Here is a 23,656-nt window from a genome sequence, read left to right as displayed (position 1 = left end):
AAGCGGTTAGGCGATTAGGCGGTTAGCGGTTATAACGGTTAGCGAAAAACCGCCCACCTTTGCACCCCTAGCAAATACCCAGCCAAGCAAACAAATTTCAGCAAAACATTTTGCCCACATTTTCGGCTAAGCAAACAAATTTCAGCAAATACACAACTAAAACCGTACCATCCCCAACCGAATAAAAATACCCAAAGCAAATAAAATAGCCCACAGTTACGAGAAAAAATAAGATCAAGAGCTGGGTTGCGAGAAAAAATGCCAAAATAAATCTTACCATATAATTTGCACATGTATAAAACCTTTTACCGAAATTCAGTAGCGTGAATGCTGTTAAGATGCGTGATCTCCTCCCACATTTGCACATTGGATTATTGGTTCCTGTTCTTGCATCAATGACTTCACTAACTTCACTGTTGGCTTGATCCATAGTGGGTATCAAATGGGTATAACAAAGCAGAATGATAAAATGGTCAGCACGAAGAAGAAGAACAAGAAAAGAGGGGCTGCCCGAAGAAGAAGAAAAAGAAAAGTGGGGCTTTCGGTATGTGGTTATGAACGAAAGAAGAAGAAGCAGATGATTAAATGGTGAAGAAGCAGGGAAAGAAAGAAGAGACTTCAATAAAGTTTCAGGGGTAAAACGGGGCTTTCAATAAGTTTTCCCCACATGCGCGGCATGTGCGACCCCTTCCGTTAGGATTTCACAGAAAATCCTAATAGAAGGGGCAAAGTGAACAAAACTAAAACTTTGATACATGAAAGTGAGAGTTTTTGAACAATGAGGGGTGTCTGCAAAAAGCGCGAAAGTTTGGGGGATTAAGTGAAGTTTCCCCCCCTTTTTTTTGTGAAAATGGGTTGGATTTCTTCCAACCCGTGTGGGGCGGGGCGGGTTTCAGGTTAAAAAAATTTGGGACCACAGGTACCCGCCCCGCCCCGCTTGAGTACAAAATAAAAAAAACCTAACCCTAATAATTTCTTCAGCCTCTCTCTCTCTCTCTCTCGTCTTCTCTCTCTCATCTCTTTCTGGTCTGTTCTCTCTCTCTCTCTCTCTCACATTAGCGACTCTCTCTTTTTGTCTCTCGTCTGCCTCACTGCTGCACCGCTCACAGACCACGATCCAGGGTTTTTTTTTTTTTTTTTTTTTTTTTTTGTTCTCTAGACCTCTTTCATGAATGGGAACCAAGAGTCAAGACAAAACTACTCAAACGTGCAACACCCGCCTCGCTCCACCCTACCCCGCAACACCCGAGATCCTACGTATATTACTCATTTTAGTCGAGTCTCGGTCTAGATTTTACTACCCGCAACATGCGGGTTGGGTAGCGGGTATCCCCAATACCTTCCCCGATCCGACTAGTGCCCAGCCCTACTTCCTTATAGGACCGACCTTTCCTTCTTGAATCCTAAGTCCTAAATAAGCAAGAAGGTGTGCCTTTTTTTACATTGTAGAGTCTCCAAATATATGCCTCGTCGGTTACTTTGCCCCTCGATGGGAGGCCCTTTGGCTAGGGCTCTTGGATGGTTCCCTTCAGTTAACAAGGGTGGACCTATGCCAAGTTACCCAAGGGGATAAGTTCCCTCATAGGCGACCTTTAGACTGGGTCGGTCAGTCCCTTGAGTTTTTAGGGCTTTGTTTGGCATTTGATAGTTACTGTTTAGTGAACAGGAATTGTAGCGAAAATTGATTGGTGTGAGAAAATAGTAAAAATGTTTGGTATGAAAAGATAATTTTTTTGTTTTGTAGATTTTTTTTATTTGAATAATAATAAAAAATGATTAATATGATTAAAAAAAATGTTAAATACTAAAAACTCCCTAGGGTTTGGACATTTTATTTTTTCCCCCTAGGTTTTGATTTGTATCACAGGAGGTACCTGTGGTTTTGATAAAGACCAAATTACTCCTTTCATCCATTGACCATTAGTTGACTTAACGGAAGTCCACGTCACTGACACATAAACTTATTAAAATTCAATACCTGGCATAAGTGGCCACGTCATCAGTGATGACATGGCCACCAAATTAAATTTTTTTATTTAAAAAAAAAATTAATATATATATATATATATATATATATATATATATATAAGAAAAAAAAAGGGGGGGGGGGGTGTCTGTAGGCCACCCCCATCTGGCTCGGCCACCCCCAGTACCCATTGGGGGTGGACGAGACACCCCTTTGGTGCCCAAGGGGGTGGCCGAAACCACCCCCATGGAGTTAAGTGGGTAACCGAAACCACCCCCAATGGTGGTTTGGGGGTGGTTTCGGCCACCCCCTTGGCTCCATGGGGGTGGACTGGCCACCCCCATGGCCAAATGAGGTGGTCGAGCCAGCCCCAAATGGCCAAGGGGTGGCCGCTTTTTTCTTTTGAAAATATATATATTTAAAAAATAAAAAATTTAATTAGGTGGCCACGTCATCACTGATGATGTGGCCACTTATGCTAGGTGTCGTATTTTAATTGGTCCACGTGTTAGTGACGTGGACTTCCGTTAAGTCAACTAACAATCAATGGATGGAATGACCAATTTAGTCTTTATCAAAACCACAGGTACCTCCTGTGATACAAATCAAAACCTAGGGGGAAAAAATAAAGTGTCCAAACCTTAGGAGGTTTTTAGTATTTAACACTTAAAAAAATAAGAATATTAAGAATTAAATTTTATAAATAAATAGTAACATGCTCGTGCCAAATGGTGCCTAATAGTCATTTATTCGAATATTCAAGGATTTTTTTTTTCTATTTAAAAATGGTAGGCTGTGAAGACTAATTGTGGCTATCCTATATGAGCGTAACCATAGTAATATTTACCTACTGAGAGCCGCACATAAGAGTCTTAGACGATGAGAATCGCAAATGTTTCCTCAAGTTTAATTGAACCATAGAGCTCTATCCTAAGTGGACAGCAACGCTTGTGTTGCCGAGCCTCACTAGTCACTAGTTTTGAAGGAAAAAAAAAATAGGCTTGATTGGGCCCCTCATAGGCTCCCAGAGATGGAGAGATGGAGGGCATTTCCCACCACCACTCAAATTTGTCATCTTCCACTTTTCCTTGAACTAAAGTTTATCTCATGTCAATCTCAACCTTAAATTTTGTCCTTCTTTTTTCTACACTATTCTATAATAACAACTTTATGCGAACCATTTTGTAACTTTTGAAAAAATACGAAAAAAATCTGATTTCGTACATTTACTTATATTTATGTATCAAACGTTTACATAAAATTCAAACAAAACAAAAATTCCAACTGAATAATGGAAAGCAACCTTGTGATTTTTTTTTTTTTTTTTAAAAAAAATGTACTTTATTCTCCTATAAATTTATATGTTCTTTTCTAACTCGTACTTTATTCTCCTATAAATTTATATGTTAGAAAATATATATATATATATATATATATATATATATATATAATCAACAAAAATCTTGTCTGAAATTATCAATCAAACGTGATTTTATGAATTTTGAAAAAAAAAAATTATACCTACTTTTTTAAACTATCATTTAATTTGCAATGTCTTTCAAATTTTAAAAGAATACAATATATCTTACCAATTTATCAAGCCCTTCTATTTTGCCCTTACCTCAAAATGTTTCATTAACTTAGACCGATAATGCATCACGTGATATAAAATATCCGTTATATCTCATTAAATTTATGCAAATACAACTATATATGTTCTTGAATTAACAAAAAAAATTCAAAAAAAAAAAAAGAAAAAAAAGAAGAAAGAAATCACTAAAACAAATAGTTTTTTTTTTTTTTTTTCATTTTTTATTTAACATAGTATTTTTGTTATTTTTATTCTTTCTTTAGCATTCAAAAAAAAAAAAAAAAATCTAATAGAAGAATAATTAAATGGCTTGGTATATTAATAAGGTAGATTTGAAAAACATTTTAAATTAGATAATAATTTGAAAGGTTAAGTAATAGTTTCCGCATCAATTTTTTTTCTCCAAATTGGGTTGGAGGAATTTTTTTCAACGTAATTTATAAAAGTGATATGTTTCCTTTGAACATGTGAGATACATATGTTTTTTTAATAGAATGGACAAAGTTAGAATATATTTTATTAAAAATTCATATACATCTCATCTATTATTAAAAAAAGACAAAGTTTTCCTTCAAACTGAATTGAAAGAATTTCCTTCAACCTACTCTATAAAAGTGACATGTGTTCATTTTTTTTTTTTTTTGTAAAATATGTTTAATTTTTTTAATAATATATCAGATGCACATGAGTTTTTAATAAAATTTATTTTAACTTTGTCTCTGCCATTAAAAAAACATGTGCATCTCACATATTCAAATGACACATATCACTTTTATAGAGTAAGTTGAAAGAAATTCCTCTAACCCAATTTATAAAAAAACTTTGTCCTTAAAAAAATAGATACATATCACTTTTATAAACTAAGTTAAAAAATATTATTTCAACTCAGTTTAAAGAAAAATTTTATGCTTTAGAAAATAATATCCACAATATTAATATATGTAACATGAACTTAACATTTTCCTTTTATCATCTTGTACTAATAACCTTCGCAATCAGATTTGATACCCGTATTAGATTCTCAAATTTTTAAGGCAAACTTAAAAAAAAAAAAAAAAAAAAAAAAAAAAGGTTGGGAAAGCGAAAAGGACGACGGTTCCTTAGTCAATATAAAGACTAGAAGCACCTCACAGAAAACAGCTACAGAAGCGAGAAAGAAAGCAAGACCAAGAGGCCATTGTCGCCAGAGAGAAACACCAACACCAACACCAACACCAAGAAGAAGGGAGAGAAAATGGGTAACTGTAACTTGCCCATCTTGATGACCATTGTGGTGTTATCCGTGGTGGGTTTCGCGAATTTAGCAGGGGCGCAGACCGCAACTTGCGCCCAGAACCTGATCCCGTGCGGCGCCTACATCAACTCCAGCACCCCAGCAGCCAACTGCTGCAGCTCAATCAAAGATGCCGTCAACACCCAGCTCGACTGCCTCTGCGGCCTCTACACCAACCCTAGTTTGCTCAAGTCTTTCGGCATCACCGTCGAACAGGCTCTCAATCTCTCCCGGAACTGTAATGTTACCACAGATATCACTAAATGCAGCAATGGTAATTTTTTTTTTTTTTTTTTTTTCATTTTTTTATTCTTATTTTTATTTTTTATCTTCTTATAATTTTTTTCTTCTTGTTGATCAACCTCAATCAGATTGGGTTTGGTCCACCCGTTTATTTATATGGGCCACTAACTGTCTCTATAATTTCAAAAGAATTTTGTATTTATCTGGAAATTATTACCAAATTAACTTAAATTTGTCTCTCAATTTCCTAATCTTTCTTCAACTTCAAGAATCTTGGATTTTCTATATTTCGTTTGAATTTCCTAATTTATGGAGATTGTTCATATGGATTTGAGGAATTGAAGAGGATCTCTTGATCCAAATTTTTTACCGTCGCTCAGCTTGATTCACCCTGTTTTAATATGCTTTTTTTAACTAAGCTAGTTATAGAATTCTATTGCCAGAACTTCAATTTCATACCCAAGTTGTTTTTTTTTGTTTTTTCGATTTACTTTTGTATATTACCTGATTTTATGTTTATTTCTCTAATTTTTCCTACCGCATGCACTGCAGCTTCGTCTCCTACATCTCCAACCCCAGGTAACAGCTTCTCACTAATTGCCCTTTTTTTTTTTTGGGGGGGGGGGGGGGGGTTGGGAAAAAACTTAGAATTCGAAACATGGTTGTTACTATTGATTGAACAGAAGCAAATATCATGATCTTTTAGTTTACTCAATTGCTCTGAGGTCAAACTTTTGATCATTGGACTCTTTGAATACATAGAGTTAGACGCCTCGTAATGGTGAATATTGGGGTTAGGTGCATCCACTACAGCTCTTCTACCATTCTTTTGGTTATTTTAGGTGAGCTGATTGGCCTGCCCCACGCCAGCTCAATTCTTGGGAAGAATCTTTCCAATAATTCAGTTGCTCAAGTTTTTTTTTTTATCATTTCTTTTTATGGGGGTGTCAATAGCCAGCCTAGTCTATCCGAATTGTCAAAAGTTTTTAGTGTTTGAGAAGAAGAAAGTCAAGAATAGCTAATCTCTTATATATATATACATCCAATAGATACATGAAAGTATATAATATGCACATCTATAAGAAATATTGTTCTCTTCTGCTGGTGGGGTCATAATTATCATTTTTCTTTTAGGAATATATGGGCATAACAGTTTTAGGGTGAAAATTTTTGTGACTCTACTTTCAAATATGGTTCCTAGCCTCTTTTCACTGTTGACTTTAAAGGGGTACAGCCATTAGGCCACTTAGCTCTCTTATATAGTCATAACTCGATTCTTTGCTTCTCTTATAAGGCATGATAGTGGCCGTTTAACTTCGATGACTCATTCTTGCTACCATGGATTCTGCATAATAGATCAATTCTGGCCTTTTAAGTGTCTAGGTTTGTTTGTGTTAGGACTCATTGGGTAACAGACTTTTGTAATACTGGTGTTGAAAGCATCTGGGGCTTTTGCTAACATGTCAAAATTGTTTTGTTTTGAGATCATAATTATAAAAAGAAAATAATTTGGGAAACTTCACCAAACCCTCATAAATTTTCACGTGTTTTGAAATTTCCCCCCGAAGTTTAAAAACTTTCGGTTAAGGGTATCCAATTTTCAATTTCTTTCAATTACCCAATTCTATTAAATGTTTTTGTGGCGTGGCATCTTGATCACACAAGATTATGGTATCAAGTCTTATTAAATGTTTCTACTTCTGAAGCATAAAAGTGCATGGAGAATTACATTTTTGCCTACTTATTTAGCAATTTACATCCATCCATTTTGTCCTTCTTGTTAAATCACCACTCATTTTAAAAGTTTAAGCTAATAGGAAAGAAATGATAAATTAAGATTCTAATACTTTCCTTCACGTGTGGGCTAAAACTCTCCTTAAGTGAGACCCAATAAGAAGTGTTATACATCCTCTCTTTGTCCTTCTCCCACCCATTGGATCTGTGGAGCTTAATTGGGTTTCAACATGAGCTCCACAGATCCAATGGTGCTTTTAAAAAGTGGGAAGATGGGAGAAGGACCAATGGAGGAAATTAATCATTTTTCGAGACCCAACACTTGAAATATTTAATTGAAATAAGAGGTGAATTGATGGAGATAACTTTTGAACTCAAGACTTTTAATTCTGAAACCATGTTAAATTACAACTTATCCCAAAAATTTAATATTGTGAATTTAATCATTTAATTAATATTATAACACTCTTTAACATTCTTGTCCAGGAAAGGACAACAATGGAGCAGGCAAGATAGGGTGGACTGGCGGTTCTACTTTATTCCTTGTCTTGGGTTCTATGATGTTTTGTTAGGGCTACCTACACATAGGAATATATATCATGGTAAATAATATTAATACTGAGATCATTTCAGTATTAGGCAGCTGCCTTCCGAGATCTTATTTGTAATTTTTACATGTTCACTATTGATATTTAATTGATTTGAACAATATTATTATCCCAGATGATCTACTTAATCATGTTTGTGTCCAATTTTAGTCCGCCCTACTGCATTATTCAATATTACATTGATGTCGTGCTTCGTATAATTGTATGGTATGAGATCATTGCGTTATTTTCCCTTCACATATCGTTTGAAACATGTTCATATTCAATTTCTAAAGCATATATAATCAACATATTTTTGCTATGGATGGAGTACTGTTGATTTGGTTTTATGTACTTGAATTGTGGTATTTTATATAATTTAACATTTTGTTTTCTGGTGGCATGCAAAGAAAGTGGTATGAACATACTACTGCTATGAGAAATTGAGAAATTAGGGTTTTGCTTCAAGAGTGTGAACTAAATTAGTGAAATGGGATGTTGTGCGAAGCTCTACCATAAGGATTTCTATGGTTGGATATATGAAAATAACAATAAAATTAAAGAGAGAGAGAGAGGGAAATGATCTCTGTGAGGGGATTGGGTCTCCTAGTATTGCTCAACCAATTGTATTATTTCTTGGAAATCTTCCATACGGTGTCTACATCTCTAGCCCCCTCCCCTCTCTGCTAGGGTTTTATCTCTAGCAGCCATTGGAGGGGGAGAACCTTTGTTCTCCCCCTCTGGCTCTCTTCCTCTCTCCCTCTTTTGCCTCCTCCCTCCTTTCTCATCGCCCTCTTTTGCTTAGCGAACTAGCTTATTTACTTGATGCCCCTAACTCTTTGGGCCTTTTTTTCTTTTCCATTCCTCACAGCCTCTTCCCCCTCCTTTAGTCCCTAGTTGTTTTTGTTTCTTCCTGTATTTGCTTTTGTTGTTTTTTCTGCTTACTTAGGTACATTTTGTGGGCGATGCTCTTGGAGTTTCACTCAAACTTCTCCCTCCATTTGAGTGCGCCGCCGATCTCTTCCACGTGCTCCGCCGCTCACCGTCCTCTGCTGGGCCTTTTCTCGCTCCCCCACCACCATAAGCTTCCAACGCCCCTTCCGTTTTTGGTTTCCAGCGAGCGCGCGATCAGCTCTTCTTTCCGACTGTTGTCATCCTCTTGATGTGCTTTTTATGTGGTTTATTTCCATGTAATTTTGTTTGACTTTTCTTTTTTTGTTTTTTCTGTCTTGTTTTGTTTTCTTGTAATCGCTTTTTGCTTTTGCTTGTAATAATGCTCGGTCCTCTCTCTGGATCTGTCCGCCTGATGCCCTTCGGGTTTGTTGTTTTGGTCCAGACCTTTGAGTTGTGGATGTGAATGTTATCCTGGCTTTCTAATTGAAGAGGATGAGCTTTGGCTTGGGGTTCTCTACCCTTAGTGCCAACTGTCAAGGAATAAGAGCTACCTATGCATTGGTTTGAGTTTGTTTGACGTAGATCTGCTGTTTAATTTGAAAATTAGTCATAAATTAGCGGATTTTGTTTGAGTTTGGAATATAATACGTCATCGTTGTCGCTTGTAATCTCGTAACTTCGGCTATGATTGATTCAGAGCTTTTGCTTGGTGTTATTTGAACTTTATGCTCATTTATCAATGAATGTGACTAAACTGATTCCTTATATATATATATATATATATATATATATATATGGATGGAATCAAAACGCTTTGATATCATTTGTTGGATAGTTACATTTAGGGAGAATTTTGAAGTGGGAATTTGGTACAACATGTTTGAATATCATCTCAACTAAAAAGCCTAAACATATGGGTTTAAATTCAATTACGTTATTTCAATCACCCACTCGTGACTATTTCATACACGGATTTGTATATTATTTAGATTAAGCTGACTTCAATTGTTAAAAGGCTATGTCATTGAATTGATTGGTAAAGGTATACTGGTTTTAGCTAGTATACTGTTTATATAACATCTAATGCTCAGAGGAAATTAACTATTAATTGATTTCACGACGCTTTACCTCATTTCTATTTGGACAAAATGGAAATACAGGAGGACATTTAACTCCTTTTATAAAAGAGAGTGTATGTAGCGGAAGACTTCACTTAGTAAAACAAATGATATAGCCTCTAATTAATCCACAATAGATAATCACCATAATTAAATTAAAGCATCAAAAGATAATATAAATATCCATCAAATATTACCATCTAAGATTGATCATCAAGTCAAGAAGAAAATATTACCAACCAAGACTAAAATCACTAAAGCATATTAGACACACAAAGTTAAGCTTGTCATGGTCCTCATAAAATCACAAATACGAATAATCTCAACCATAGGTTCGTAGTCAATATTATGAGGAGTTTTACTCCAAACACACTGAATAAGATAAACACTGCATATAATTTAAGAATCAGTCAACTTCTTTTTCCCGTGAATGCTTGGTAATCACAATTTTTGACAATTCATAGTCCAACTCCTCAAAAATAATCTAGGCTACGTTTGCCAAGGTTATTGGGAAAATGGCTCTTTCTGTGCCATTTATGCTATCCTCAAAGCTCAACTATATAAGACAACACATGTTTTAAAAGTGGAAGGACACAATTGTAAGTCAACAACCTAAGCAAAATACCCATTAATAAAATGTTAGTTATGTAGTGAACTCAGTTGGTTGTAAATTTTTTCATAAATCACAATCAGCGATAAAATAAGATTATCAGTTCAAAGATTGTATGACAATGACATGATAATGCAATATAGAGAAAACTTTTAGTCCTCAACTCAAACTCCGAATTTTGTATTTACTTTTTCCAAATACTATTTTGACTTAAGTATCATAACTATCTCTAGTTGGAATATACTTTCAAGTTTTTATGCTCTCAATTTTCTAAATTATGTCACATGTCCCCCAACTACATAAAACAACACATATTTTACTGGTGGAAAGACACAATTGTAAGTCAACATCCTCGTGAGCAAAATATCCAGTAATAAAATGTTAGTTATGCAGTGAATTCAGTTGATTGTCAATTTTTTCATAAATCATAATAGCGATAAAATAAGATTATCAGTTTAAAGATCATATGACAATGACATGATAATGCAATATAGAGAGAACTTTTAGCCCTCAACTCAAACTCCGATTGTTATATCTACTTTTCTCAAATACCATTTTGACTTAAGTATCAGAACTATCATAACTATGCTCACAATTTTCTACATTATGTCACATGTCCAAATTAATGATATATTTTCTGAAGAGCCATATTTTAATATACCACAAGGGGGAAGTAAGCAGAAAATAAAGATTTATTTTAAATAACATTATTCATCTACAACATCAAAACTTTTGTGCATGTCCCAAACAAAAAGGATCAAAACCATAATGGGCTGTTCAAAGTTAAAACCCAATAAAAATTGGCCAATTTAGAAATGAATCCGAGTAAACATTTTCCTTTGAAAAATTGAACAAACAATTGGCATGAGCTTACCGGCTCACTCACTGGAGTAACGTGTGTCAACCGGCCCACAGTTTTCAAAAGTGAAAACCAGACCCTACCTTAATTACATCCATATCCAATAGAATCTACTAGAAGTCTACTTAACACAGTCTCGCCGCTTTCGTTCTCTCTAGAAGAGAGAAGAGAAAACCTATAGAAAAGCTACCGATCCACAAGAGAAAATGGACGCCGCGAAGCTAAATCAGTTGAAGCAATTCGTCGAGCAGGTGAAGTCCAATCCCTCCATTCTCACCGACCCTTCCCTCTCCTTCTTCCGCGACTATCTCGAAAGGTATAAATCCATTCCTAAGAACTCGCTGTTTCAATTTCCTATTTCATATCTGTTTAATCGCGTCAAAACGATCCGTTTCAGCCTCGGCGCCCAGCTCCCTCCCTCTCCGTACGAGCATGGCGACTCCAAATCCGTACTCTTCTCTCACTCTCTCGTTGGCTTTTTTATTTCTAGGGTTTATCACGTGTATTTGAGTGTGTATGTATGTGTGTGTGATTGGGGGTGCAGGGGAGCTTCGTGGTGGAGGAGAGCGACGATGACATGGCTGACATGGATGGCGGGAAGGGAAATGCGGACGAGGAAGTAGAAGAGGACGAGATAGTTGAGTCGGATATCGAGCTCGAGGGGGAGACTGTGGAGCCTGATAGTGATCCTCCGCAGAAGGTCTTCTTCCTCCTCTTCGAATTAAAATCGCATTTCTATTGCATTGTGATCTTTTTGGTGTTTATGTGTCGTATTGATGGAGGATCTGATATATTTGCAGATGGGAGATCCGTCGGTCGAGGTCACCGAAGAGAGCCGTGATGCCGCCCAGGCTGCTAAGGCCAAAGCCGTTGAAGCCATTTCTGAAGGTATTGAATAAGAATAATAATACATATAGATGTGGATGTGTGCCATGAGGCATTTTGTGAATGGTGTATTATTGTGGAAATGTAGGCAGTTTAGAGGAGGCGATTGAGAATCTCACGGAGGCGATTTTGCTCAATCCGACGTCGGCCATTATGTATGGGACCAGAGGTACGATTTTGCTTTAGCATTCATAGTGTTACTATACGTGTTTTTTGTTTGAACATGTGAGATAATTTTTGGTTTTCTAAAATGTTAATAATTGGATTTTGTATGATGTTTTTCTACAGCTAGTGTTTATATCAAGATGAAGAAACCAAATGCGGCTATTCGTGACGCCAATGCAGCTTTGGAGGTCAGTATTGTTTTCTTTATATGTTACGAATAAATGTGTTTGTACTTTTACTTGCGGTTCACAGCGATGCCCTCTAAGTATGCATATGCTTGTATATATGTATGATTGATAAATATAGTTCCATACATACTACTTTGATCTAGTTGTGGATGATTGAGCTATTAAAGCCATAGTAAGGTAGTTTGTCATTAGTGTATAAGGAATTATGTTACTATGTTTAACTGTGTTTGGTACTTGACATCTGGTGCTGGAGAAACTCTTTCAGCAATTACAAACTTAATTTTTTGCCCTCCCTTTCTCCTCCTAGGTGGTGCGTGTAGGCACGTGCCACTATCTCTCTGCGTTGGTCCTTCGGTTCTCTTCGTATTGTAGCATTTCTTGTATTGGGTTGGTGAAGGTGGTTACGGGTTGATTCTGTTGAAGCTGTTTGGAGGGATTGTTGCATGGTCTTTGTTACTTTGAGTCTATTGGTATAATGAAAGACCCACGAGGAGGTTTTTCTTTGTAGCCAAAGAGCCTCGCTCTCATTCGTATATCTCCAAAGTCATTTTCCCAAGAGAGCTTGGTTAAACTTATGCATCTTCCAAATGCCAAGACCACCAGCACGCAAAGGATGGCAGACTTGATTCCAGCTTACAAGATGCAACTTAGGCTCATCTCTCATTCCTCCCCACAAGAAATTTCTTTGGACTTTCTCAAGTCTTTTTACTACACTCATAGGAATAGGAAACAGAGACAAAAAGTAAGTTGGAAGATTAGACAATGTACTCTTGATGAGAGTTAATCGGCTTCCCTTAGAAATATACATTTTCTTCCAACCAGCCATCTGACACTCCGACTGTTCAGTCACATAATTCCACATAATCGTATCCTTATACGACGCCTCAAGAGGCAAAACCCAAATACTTCATAGGCAAAGCAGCAATACTACACCCAAGGATATTAGCTAAAGCCCCAATGTTCTCTACCTCACCAATAGCCACAATTATTGACTTACCAAGATTCCTCTTTGTCTTATGTGGTGTTTATGGAGTGAAAGAAATGTTAAATGCTTTGAAAATTCCACTAGGACTTTAGAAGAACTTATTCATTTTTTCCTCTTTACTCTTTACTCTTGGATGTCTGCTTGGTTAGCTGCATTAGTGATTAGTTTTTCTGACTTTCTTTTTCATTTTTCTACCTCTTAGGCGCTCTCTCTTTATACCTCCCGTGTAATTGGGTTGCGCCTCTTTGCGCTTTTTATATCAACATTGCTTATCCAAAAAAGAATTGAAATCATTTGAGTTCATTCTCAAGCTAGGGGTAACTCCTTTAAGCTTTGAGTTGTAGAACATGGGAAGGGTTACCGTCGATTGATTTATATGGGCAAGGGAAGGTGCTATTTGGTTGCTTGTGACGGTTGATGGTGTGGCTAGGTTGGGAAGCAGTGTGGGCTTCATCTGTAAGTTTAGAGATTTGCAGAGTGCATTATTGGGTTAGTGTTGCTGCAACCACTATGGTAGTTACATGGCCCTTGAAGAGTTCAACGACAACAAGCGCGGGGGGAGGGGGGTGGTTCTTTTGATCACCGAAGGGCAAGGAGAAATGGGGGTGGCAAGGGTTCGTGGAGGTGATGCGTTATTTGTTGTCCCCGTATACATTTGAGAGGCGTGCTCCCTTGGCTGCCTTTTCACACTCAACATAGCCTCAATATGCTTTTGTGGACCACTCCATTGCGTAGGTGGTGGTCGGACAAAGTGGTTTGATCACTTCATAAGGTAGGGGTGCTGGAGTGTAACACCTTGCTCAAAGTGGTATTATATTGTCCGCTTTGGGCCAAGCCCGCACGGTTTTATTATTTGGTTTACCCCAAAAGGCCTCATACTATTTATAGAGAGTATGTTCTACATAAGCGCATCCCCTTTCTCACACCCAGGCAATGTGGGATGTCACAATTACCCCTTCTTGGGACCCAACGCCCTTGTTGGGGACCCTCATGGGCTTGTGCACACTCCCCCTATCTCGGGCTGAGCTACTCATCTCTTCTCGATATAGGACTGGGGTGTTACAAACTCCCTTTCTTGAATTCCTAATGTCCACGTCAAGGCCACGTCATACAGTGCTCGAACACTACATGACTTGATGTTATTAGGTGGCTCTCATACCATTTGTAACGATCCAGAAAAAAGTGCTAGTTATATTTGCGCTATCACCCCAGAATGACTAGTCAATTTAGAGCTTCCCTATAATTCATTATAAATCTCAGTTTCACCTAACAACTAGGTAATGTGGGACTTAGCACTCATGACTCTTATAAACTACCAATTTCATGTGGGCTACTCATCTCTTCCCTATATGGGATGGGTGTGTTACATGGAGGGGTACTCCTAGTGACGCATTACAGAATTCCAACCGCCAGGTCCGCCCAGAGAGAAGCAACACAGCCGTCTAGTGCTGACTTGGCTACGACCCACCCATCATTCAAAAATGGCCAAAAATTGACGAGAAGGGTAGTTAGGTTGGAGCACTATATCTCTCTTGCGCGGAAGATACATAAGTTCCAAAGAGTACGTCTCTTCTAGCAATCCTAACGCTGGTAGTAGCCGTTGTTTGTGTCTATGTAGTCAAGAGTGAGAAGTGACACGCTTTGGTGGGTCTGTTTGGGTTTCTTGTGGGTGCTTGCTCCTTGTGAGTATAGGGTCTTTTTTGGGTGCTCCTAGGCGCTCTTTGTTATACTTCCTGTGTAATAAGGTTGCGCCCTTTTAAATTTGCGCTTTTTGATATATACAATATTACTTATCAAAAAAAAAAAAAAAAAGAGAGAAAAAAACTTGGCTGATTCCTGTGTGGGTCTCACGCTAAAACAAAAACTACAAGGCCTTGGAGCAAGTTTGGCCTGGGTATCACTCTCCTAGTAGGCTTTTACCTTTTGCAATTTGTATGAGTGGGGCCTCTTGTGATTCCTAGTAGTTTCGGCTGACTTTATGTATGGCTATGATAGGGATGAGTCCAACCTTTTTGTGGATTCTAACATAGCTGAAACTGAGTGCTCCAGTCCATTTGATGTAATGGCTTCCCCGTGCAAAGAGGGTACCCTCTGTATTGATTCCATGTATTCCCATTTAATTCCTCAATTCCTAGTGCAAGGCAAAAGGAGAGCTCATAATGGTGGGTTAAGAGACATGCATGGTTTAGAAAAGATTTTGGGGGTTTCTTACGAAGGGTTTGAATAGGAGGTTTCAGAGCTGTTCCTTGCTATAGAATTCAAATGCAAGGGTTAAAAAGAAGTGCTGGGTTCTATCAAAAGAAATACTGGGAGCATGGTTAAAGGATTTAGAGAACTTCTCAATTTGGCAAGTTTAGTGAACTATGATGCCAAAAGGAACCCACGCAAACCCCGCCCATCTTCTTGGTATCGTCTTAAGTCTTGTACTTTGTTATGAATCTAAAAATTAGTAGTTGGAATGTTAGAGGTCTTAACGACGCAGGGAAAAAGCTCAGCATTGGCAATTTATTTAGAAATTGGAAGCCTGACTTGGTGTGTCTTCAAGAAACAAAAATGGAGTGGATTTCTGCTAGTATTGTACAGGGTTTGTGGGGTGGATCATTCACCGGGTGGACTGTTTTGCCACCCTCATGAGCCTCAAATGGTATTCTCTTAATGTGGGATAAACGAGCAGTGGAATGTATTGAAGAGGTGGTGGGCACTTTCTCCATCTCCTGCAAATTCAAACGTGTTGTGGACTAGTTTGTTTGGGCTTTCTTATGCATCTATGGTCCCAATACTGATTTTGAAAGCCATTATTTGTGGATGGAATTGTTAGGGGTTTTCAGTTGGTGGGAAGTCCCTTGGTTCATTGGGGGAAGACTTCAATGTTACTTGTTTTCCGAACAAAAGGGTGGGGGCGACTCGATTGCCGTCTGCCATGTTGGAATTTTTAGATTTCATTTTAGAGCAAGGGTTGATGGATATTCTGTTGGCTGGAGGCTAGGGGAGGTGGATAGAATGATGTGGATGCCAATTAGCAATCATGGCTTTGAAGTGAAGCGATATTATAAATCTTTACAATTTGGAGAACTTGGTTCGTTCCTTGGAGAAGTGTTTAGAAGGTTGGGGCCCTGCCTTGCATTGCTTTCTTTACTTGGTCTGCAGCTTTGGATAGAATCGATTATCTTAGAAGATGGTGTTTCACTCTTGTAAACTGGTGTTTCGTATGCAAAAGGGTGAGGAGACAGTTAATCAGCTCTTCTTCCATTGTGAGTACTCTAGCACTTGGTTCTCAATTTGTTTGGAATTTCATGGGCTAAGCTTAACAACCTCCTAGAGTTGCTCCATTGCTCGAAGACTCAAGGGTGGGGACATCTTGAAGAGGTATTTGAAAAGTTATTCATACACTCTTCATGTGGAGCATTTGGAGAAAAATGAATTGGGGCCTGTTCGAGGACTGCGAATCTAATGTGCTTAGTTAAAATCTGTCTTTTTAAGCTCTCTTTTTGGATTGGGCCGTACTCTATGTTCCAAGTTTCACCTCTTTGAATCTTTTAAATCTAGTTAACTTTTTGGATTTTCAACACCCTTGGGGTAGTTCTATCTCTTGTATACTTTTCGTGCACGGCTTTGCCCTTTTTTATTTATTTTTATTTTTTTTAATTAATTATTATTGATAAAAAATGTATCACATTTATCAGCTTGAATACATGTATTCTTATTTTCATGAGATGAATTGACTCCTGTAAAGTCGTGACTTCATGGTTGATTAAGACATCCTGTGATGTGCATAGTCAGATGCACAATTTTTTTTATTAGGATCTATTGTGATTTTTGTTTTGAAATATGTTTATTTTATTCGCGTTTATATTCTAAGTTAAGCTACATGTTCAAATCCGTGTTTTAGAGCTAGTTGTATTGTGCAATGTGACAGTCTGAAAAGTGAGATTACATTTTCGCAGATTAACCCAGATTCTGCTAAAGGCTACAAGTCTCGTGGCATGGCAAAAGCAATGCTCGGTCACTGGGAAGAGGCTGCAAAGGATCTTCACCTGGCATCAACGCTAGACTATGATGAGGAAATCAAAGCTGTTCTTAAGGAGGTTTCTTTTCTCTCTTTCTCTCTCTTCAATAAGTTGTCCCATAAGTGACTGATTCTTAGTTTTAGGAATTCTGTATTCTTTAGATATGTTGATATGTCTGGTTTTTGCACCATGTATTGTACCATATACTGTTAAAGACATACTCTTAGACATCCACATAAGTTGGATATGTGCTAAATAAATGTTTATACTTTGCAATTAAATTACTCTTCTCTTCTTGGCCATGTAAAGAAAATGTTTTTATCCACTCGGGTAGTTAAAGATTGTAAATGAGTTTATTGCTAATGTGCTTAGGTGCAATTAAAAAAATACATGTAAATGAGTTTGATGGATAGCTAGGCTTATTCTTTCTCATTTTTCAAAGAAGTGGTTTCTCACTGTTTTTTGAAATGAAAATGAACTTACAATTGTCATTTTATCTTTTGGAGAAAGATTGAGAACTGGTCTGCTTATCTATAGCTGACCAGCTTTTGAGTTTACGAGTAGCCTTTTCTTGCCTATTTAAAGATGCAGTTATGATTTTAGCATCTAGAAGGTGCAAATTGTTTTTGCATATGAAACATATCGTATTAAATGTATTTTGTGATGCTGATAACATTCAAATTGGCACATTTGACATGGCTAAATATGCCAGCACAGGAGACTTGTTGTGGCATAAGTTTTTACTTATTTAGGCATCTCTCTCTCTCTCTCTCTTGCATCTCACTGACTGCTGGACTGTCCAGGTGGAACCAAATGCACACAGGATTGAGGAACACCGCCGGAAGTATGAAAGGTTGCACAAGGAAAGAGAGGAGAGAAAAATTGAGCGTGAAAGACAACGTCGCCGTGCAGAAGCTCAGGTGACCTTTTTATGTTTGGCTCCTTACAAAATTATCCAGCAACCTTTTTGCTATGAGAATGACAATTTGCTTGTGCATTCTGTTTAAGGCTGCATACGAGAAGGCCAAGAAGCAAGAGGAGTCATCTTCCAGTAAGAAACCTGGAGGCTTCCCGGGAGGTATGCCTGGAGGCTTCCCTGGAGGTATGCCTGGAGGCTTCCCTGGAGGTATGCCTGGAGGCATGCCTGGAGGTATGCCGGGGGGTATGCCTGGAGGTATGCCGGGAGGTATGCCTGGAGGTATGCCGGGTTTCCCTGGTAGCATGCCAGGAGGGGTTCCTGGAAATGTTGATTTTGGCAAAATATTGAAGGTAAGTTTGATGGGACTTTGTAGATTTTTATTTAATATTAATATGTTCAGCATGATATTGGTGATGCTTTCTAGCTAAGTACTACAATCGAGTCTGAATATTTGAGCTAAATGTTAGTATTTTTTGCAAATTTCTTTGTGGCTCTACTACAGAAAAATATGCTATGCGATGAGCTATTTTTTGCATATGTTCTATCTCTTCTTCCATAGGGTTATATCATGCAATGCAGTGTTTAAGTCAGGGATGTGTTTCATAGACTGGTTCTTTGATGTGTTTTTGCTTTCTATTTGTTGAGTAGGACCCTGAACTGATGGCGGCATTTAGTGATCCAGAAGTCATGGCTGCTCTTCAAGATGGTACATATTCTATTATCTAACTCTTTTTTTAACTACGACTATTTTTCACTTTTTCTTAGTTATTTTAGTCATTTTTCATAATTTTTTTTGTATTTGGATTGAACAGATTTTACTTGAAACAAAAAAAGAGTTGGGTTACATATATTTAAATTCTAGTCTATTTAAGTTGTATGACGTCAACTCTAGTCTCATCCATTAATATCTCAAGCTTCTGCTATCTTTTTGATACATGAATTTGCAATTACATCGTCCCTACAATTCTTTAGTCGATATTTAGGCATTCTTTACTGTAAGGGTTAGCACTTACTAGCTTTTTAGGGGCTCAATTATTTTGTATGGTATAAAGGCTGCATAGGTTGTGTCCTGGTTGGCGCTTTAAAAAAGGTTCTTGCTTCTCAAAAACTTGAAAAAGAAAATAAAAAACAAAAACAAAAGGTGCATCCTAGATACACTTGAAGGGGCACTGAAATTATAAGAAGCATTTAATACGTCCACTCTAATCAGAATAACATGAACTACATCTTTTACTTAGTAGGTGAAAGCAGACTTGAGATTTTCTTAGTTTTGCCTTCACAATTTGCAAGGTACAAAAGGCCACCAGATGGTGGGGTGTGAATTGTAAGAGTACCTTGTTGATAAGATGATAGATTTCTTTTGTGAACGGTATTTCTTGTAGCTTGAGAAAGTGAATATCTTCTGTTAGATCACATTAGAAAGAGTGAATTTAATCATTTAATTACTATTTAAACATCTTCTCTAGCTTTCGGTATGTGCCACCATAGTTGTCCTGCAGGGGGCAGTTTTGGAAAGAAAGTGGTTCTAGTAGAATTGAGTTACAAAACAGAAATAGATATTAATACATTACATGAACATAGACGGCATAGCAATAAGTTGGAACATACTCTTGAAAAGGTTCTCTCCTGCCAAATGATAAAAGGAAAGAGACTTGAAGGTGAGAAAGCAATAATGAATCATGTTTATGTTCTGATGCATGTTGTTGGATGATCTGGTCGAATCTATGGCATATGCAAGTGTGGAATGTCCGTCGAAGTAGGATCCATTGAGCTTGTATGTATTTTATTTTTTTCGTCTTTGCACGTTACTTCTACTGGTGATCTTGTCCAGTGTATCTTTGGTCATCTGGTATTGAATATTGAGCGTGTTAATATCTCAATGAACTTAATTTAGAACTCAAAGGGAGTTTATAATTATTTTCCTTAAGAAGTATATGTCAATGTAACATGATGTGGCTAATACTGTCAAAATATGCTCATGAAAGGGCTGATTGTTTTCTCTCTACGTTTTTGTGTGTGAAAACTACTTGATCTTGCTGTATCATTAGAACTTCCCCTTTCCCTCAGAAACTTGCTGTGTGTATAGATAGATGGGTCACAAAGCTTTATAGGCTGTTTGACTGTTATCCTTTCCTCATCTTTGGCTGATAATTTTGCAGTAATGAAGAACCCTGCTAATCTTTCGAAGCATCAAGGAAATCCCAAGGTGGCTCCCGTAATTGCAAAGATGATGAGCGAATTTGCAGGACCTAAGTAGTAAACTGTTTCAATATTAAAATCGTGTTTGTGGGAGATCAACTTGGTGTAAGTTATGGCAGGCAGGATCCTCTATGTTACATTGGGGTGATTTTGTCAGTTTCAACATCCAAAACCATGGTGGTGGTGTGAGCAACGATACCTGTTTATTTCAGATTTGAAAAATGGTTTAATAGAATGGTGGCTTGATATGATATCCTTGAGTTGTATGCACTGTCAATACTGTCGGAAAAATCACCCCCCCTTTTTTTATTTTTTATTTTTATTTCTTTTTAGGCAATTCAAATTTGTTCCTAGAAAGCAAAAGTACAAAATAGAGGTCGAGATCTAAAAGATCCAGCCCATGCCGATCCAGAAATGGTTGAAGGTCCAGCACAACCAGGTTAGCTCCAAAGGCCTAATAAGGGCTGGTGGTGAAGAACCGATTGTTGGAAGATATACCTGTCTTATTGAGGGTTGATCGGTGTTTGGAGGGGATGAAACCTCAACAGGAAAGGGCCCGCACCGGATCCATGGATGGTTGCTTGGGATCTAGCTGCACTGTTTACAGAGGATGGATCTGTGTTGGTGGGCACCTAACGTTGAGAAAAAGGTGACTACTGGTTAAGGAGGCAGAGAGGGAATCGAAAGAGGCAGGGGATATACAATACGTGTCATAATTCTGTTATGCGAAAAGGAGGTGGCGCGTGATTATGCCAAGTAAGGGGTAGAGGAGGCGGAGAAGAGGTCGGAGGATGACTGGAGGGCATGTGGGTGGGTGGCAGACGGTAGCATAACTGGCGTACAAAACATGGAAAAGAAAAAGAAAAAAAGAAAGAAAGAACAAGAGAGAAAATGAGAGAGTGGGTGGGTGGCAGACGGTACCTTAACTGGCCTACAAAACATGGAAAAGAAAAAGAAAAAGAAAAAAAAGTAAGAAAGAAAGAACAATAGAGAAAATGAGAGAATGAAACTGGAGAAAATAAGTGGGGGGTGCCAGGGGCAGGGAGGACTTCTCTTGGTGGGCTTTTACAGAGGACGAGACTTGTTAAGAAAGTGGGAATTACTATGTCAATAATGTTGGATAAGAAAGAAAGAAATAAACTACCGTCTTCCACAAATTTTCCAAATTGTTTTTTTTTGAAAAAAAAAGAAAAGGATTCTTTGTTTTCTTTTTTCTTTTTCCAGTTGCTTCAAAAACATGTTAATCGTCGTTTGTACGTCAATTTCATATTTTGAGAGGTCCGTAGTACCAAAGCAAAGCAAAGACCTCAAATATTAATGGCGGCTAATCTGGGGTTGATTTTGAAGAAGAAACGGAAGCCCGTAGTGCGTACGTTTTTTCAGACCCCAAATTCAAGTTGATTATGATGTTGATTTCTTTGCCCACCACTCATATGTCTCTCTCATCTTCGAATAGAAAGAAAGCCCCTTCATTCATCAACGCCATAGGTGAGATATCCTCCTCAGCCATGCTCCTCTCCAGAGCACTCATACAACGACCATCAACACAAAAATAAATTACAAAAAAAAAAAGTGAGATCAAATTTTGCTTTCGTGGGGTGTTTATGTTTGTGGGATGGGATGCATGGTGTCATTTAGTTTATTATCGTTTTCTGACCACATAAAAAGCTGAAACAAAATTTCCATACCAAGACGAAACAAGACATTGCATCTACTCTTGAAGAAAGTATATTCAGAAAGTATAAAGCTTTTGGGTCTAAATCACCACCACCTAAGCTGCTTGTCTTCATCACTTAATTTTGATTGGCCATTTTTTAGGTCCACAATGTAACAAATATATATTTATATACACATCAAACTTTCTTTTCTGATTTCCTACCAACCTTTCTTTTTCTCTCCCATTAGACATTTATTCTACCTCTGATGTGTGTTGTGGGACAAAAAGCAACAAAATCTTGGCTTCACCCAAAAAAATCAAGATATTCTATCCATGGGATGTCTTATCTTATGACCACTATTTTAGGGAAGTGATTGTTTGGAGCTTTCAGATTCTGAAAAATGGTCTCCCTTCTAATTGAGTGCTTTAGATGTTTCAGCGGGTCTGATTAGCTCTCAAGTGTGTGACCCATTTGCTAATCCTCCGCTTCAACGCTATACTTTTGGCTTTGCATGTCGGTCTTAGCGGCCGATACTCAGTACTCTTATACATTCCTTAAACATTGGGTAACCTATAATACTACCCAATGCACTTTAATTTTATCAATTATTTTAATAAAAAATATTTCTTTATCATCTCTCTTTTCATAGGGACTGTACTAAAATTTTTGTAAAAAATATGAACGTACGTGAGAACTTGAATTTTGTTAAAAAAGAAAAAAGAAGAAATATTGTAATGATATAAGAAAACTATTATAGAATGTATTTTAACAGAGAAATGCTAGGTGTTCTCATAATCTTAGGTGTGTATTATTTTTTAAAATTTGAGTGAGAAATAAGTGTCCGTTTATTTTTCATTTTTTATTTTTTTTTAAAAAATAATATTTATTAGGACCAAAAAAATACTCAGCATTCTCCATTTTAATGGACTTAAAAAGTAATTTTGTTCCTTAATTCTTTTTTTTTTTTTTAAAAAAAGAAAAGAAATAAAAGGCAGTTAATAGTGGTATTAGACAAAGTTGTACCGAGTTAGTGTGGTATTTTTAGTTGTTAATTAAAATGTATACCTTAATGACGAGTGCATTACCCTCTAATTACGTAATTGAGATGACTTTTGGAAATACAAAAAGCATATAATTCAACGGCTGTGGAGAATAGTTACCGCCACGTAAGGTGAATTTCAATGTGGTAGCTAGTCTGTCAATTTAAGCTGTCCTTTGATGGTTGCTTCAGCCATGATGATGATGTCATTTAGGCTTCGGCCTTCTCATCACCATCATCATCTTACACTCTACACACTTTTTTAAGACATGAAAAAAAGAGAGGCTAAAATGGTGTTTACACTGTACACAGGTCTCACAATTTATAAAATTGCAACTCGAAATGAAAATTTTTCTTAGGATCATAATTGTGTGCCAGAAAGTTGATGTATATCTGAAATAATGTTCATAATCACCAACGTTCTTTGTACATGAGAGTTGCGAAAGGAGAACAACATATGGTTGGGGGGGGGTGTTGAGGGAACTCTGGGTACTTTATGGTCTTTGAAGGGCCGGACTAATATAAGCAATATTGGTAAAACTTTATTTATCCCATCTAACGTTTTATCGTTTTTGTAATCATACCTTCAAAGTTTTAAACGTAGGATTGTTAAGTTTAAAAAATTAGGAATGTCATTCCCCAATTAGAATTTTTTGTTAAATCATAATAAGGGTGTGAAAATTTCAAAATACATTTGGTGACCCATGACCAAGCTGGCTATGGCTTTTTATTTATT

At 37.3% G+C, this 23,656-nt stretch overlaps 2 protein-coding genes across 2 annotated transcripts; both read left to right on the top strand.

The window, feature by feature from the left end:
• The first annotated feature begins 4,685 nt into the window (after window positions 1–4,685).
• Window positions 4,686–7,546, top strand: LOC132176368 (non-specific lipid transfer protein GPI-anchored 7). Its single transcript, XM_059588555.2, has 3 exons — window positions 4,686–5,104; window positions 5,626–5,652; window positions 7,294–7,546. The coding sequence occupies exons 1-3, from the start codon at window positions 4,792–4,794 to the stop codon at window positions 7,377–7,379; spliced, it is 426 nt and encodes a 141-aa protein (XP_059444538.2). The 5' UTR covers window positions 4,686–4,791; the 3' UTR covers window positions 7,380–7,546.
• A 3,439-nt stretch (window positions 7,547–10,985) lies between these two features.
• HIP1 (HSP70-interacting protein 1) lies at window positions 10,986–20,474 on the top strand. Its single transcript, XM_059586673.2, has 11 exons — window positions 10,986–11,191; window positions 11,273–11,324; window positions 11,420–11,575; window positions 11,676–11,763; window positions 11,849–11,929; window positions 12,049–12,113; window positions 17,043–17,183; window positions 17,909–18,025; window positions 18,114–18,374; window positions 18,673–18,730; window positions 20,184–20,474. Exons 1-11 carry the CDS (start codon window positions 11,082–11,084, stop codon window positions 20,279–20,281), a joined length of 1,227 nt encoding a protein of 408 aa, XP_059442656.2. The 5' UTR covers window positions 10,986–11,081; the 3' UTR covers window positions 20,282–20,474.
• Window positions 20,475–23,656: the final 3,182 nt, after the last annotated feature.

Source organism: Corylus avellana, chromosome 3 (assembly GCF_965113065.1).
Source record: "Corylus avellana chromosome 3, dhCorAvel1.hap1.2, whole genome shotgun sequence".
In the NCBI taxonomy this organism is placed as follows: domain Eukaryota; kingdom Viridiplantae; phylum Streptophyta; class Magnoliopsida; order Fagales; family Betulaceae; genus Corylus; species Corylus avellana.
Note: the sequence above shows the minus strand (reverse complement) of the source record. Positions and strands in the feature narration are given on the sequence as shown.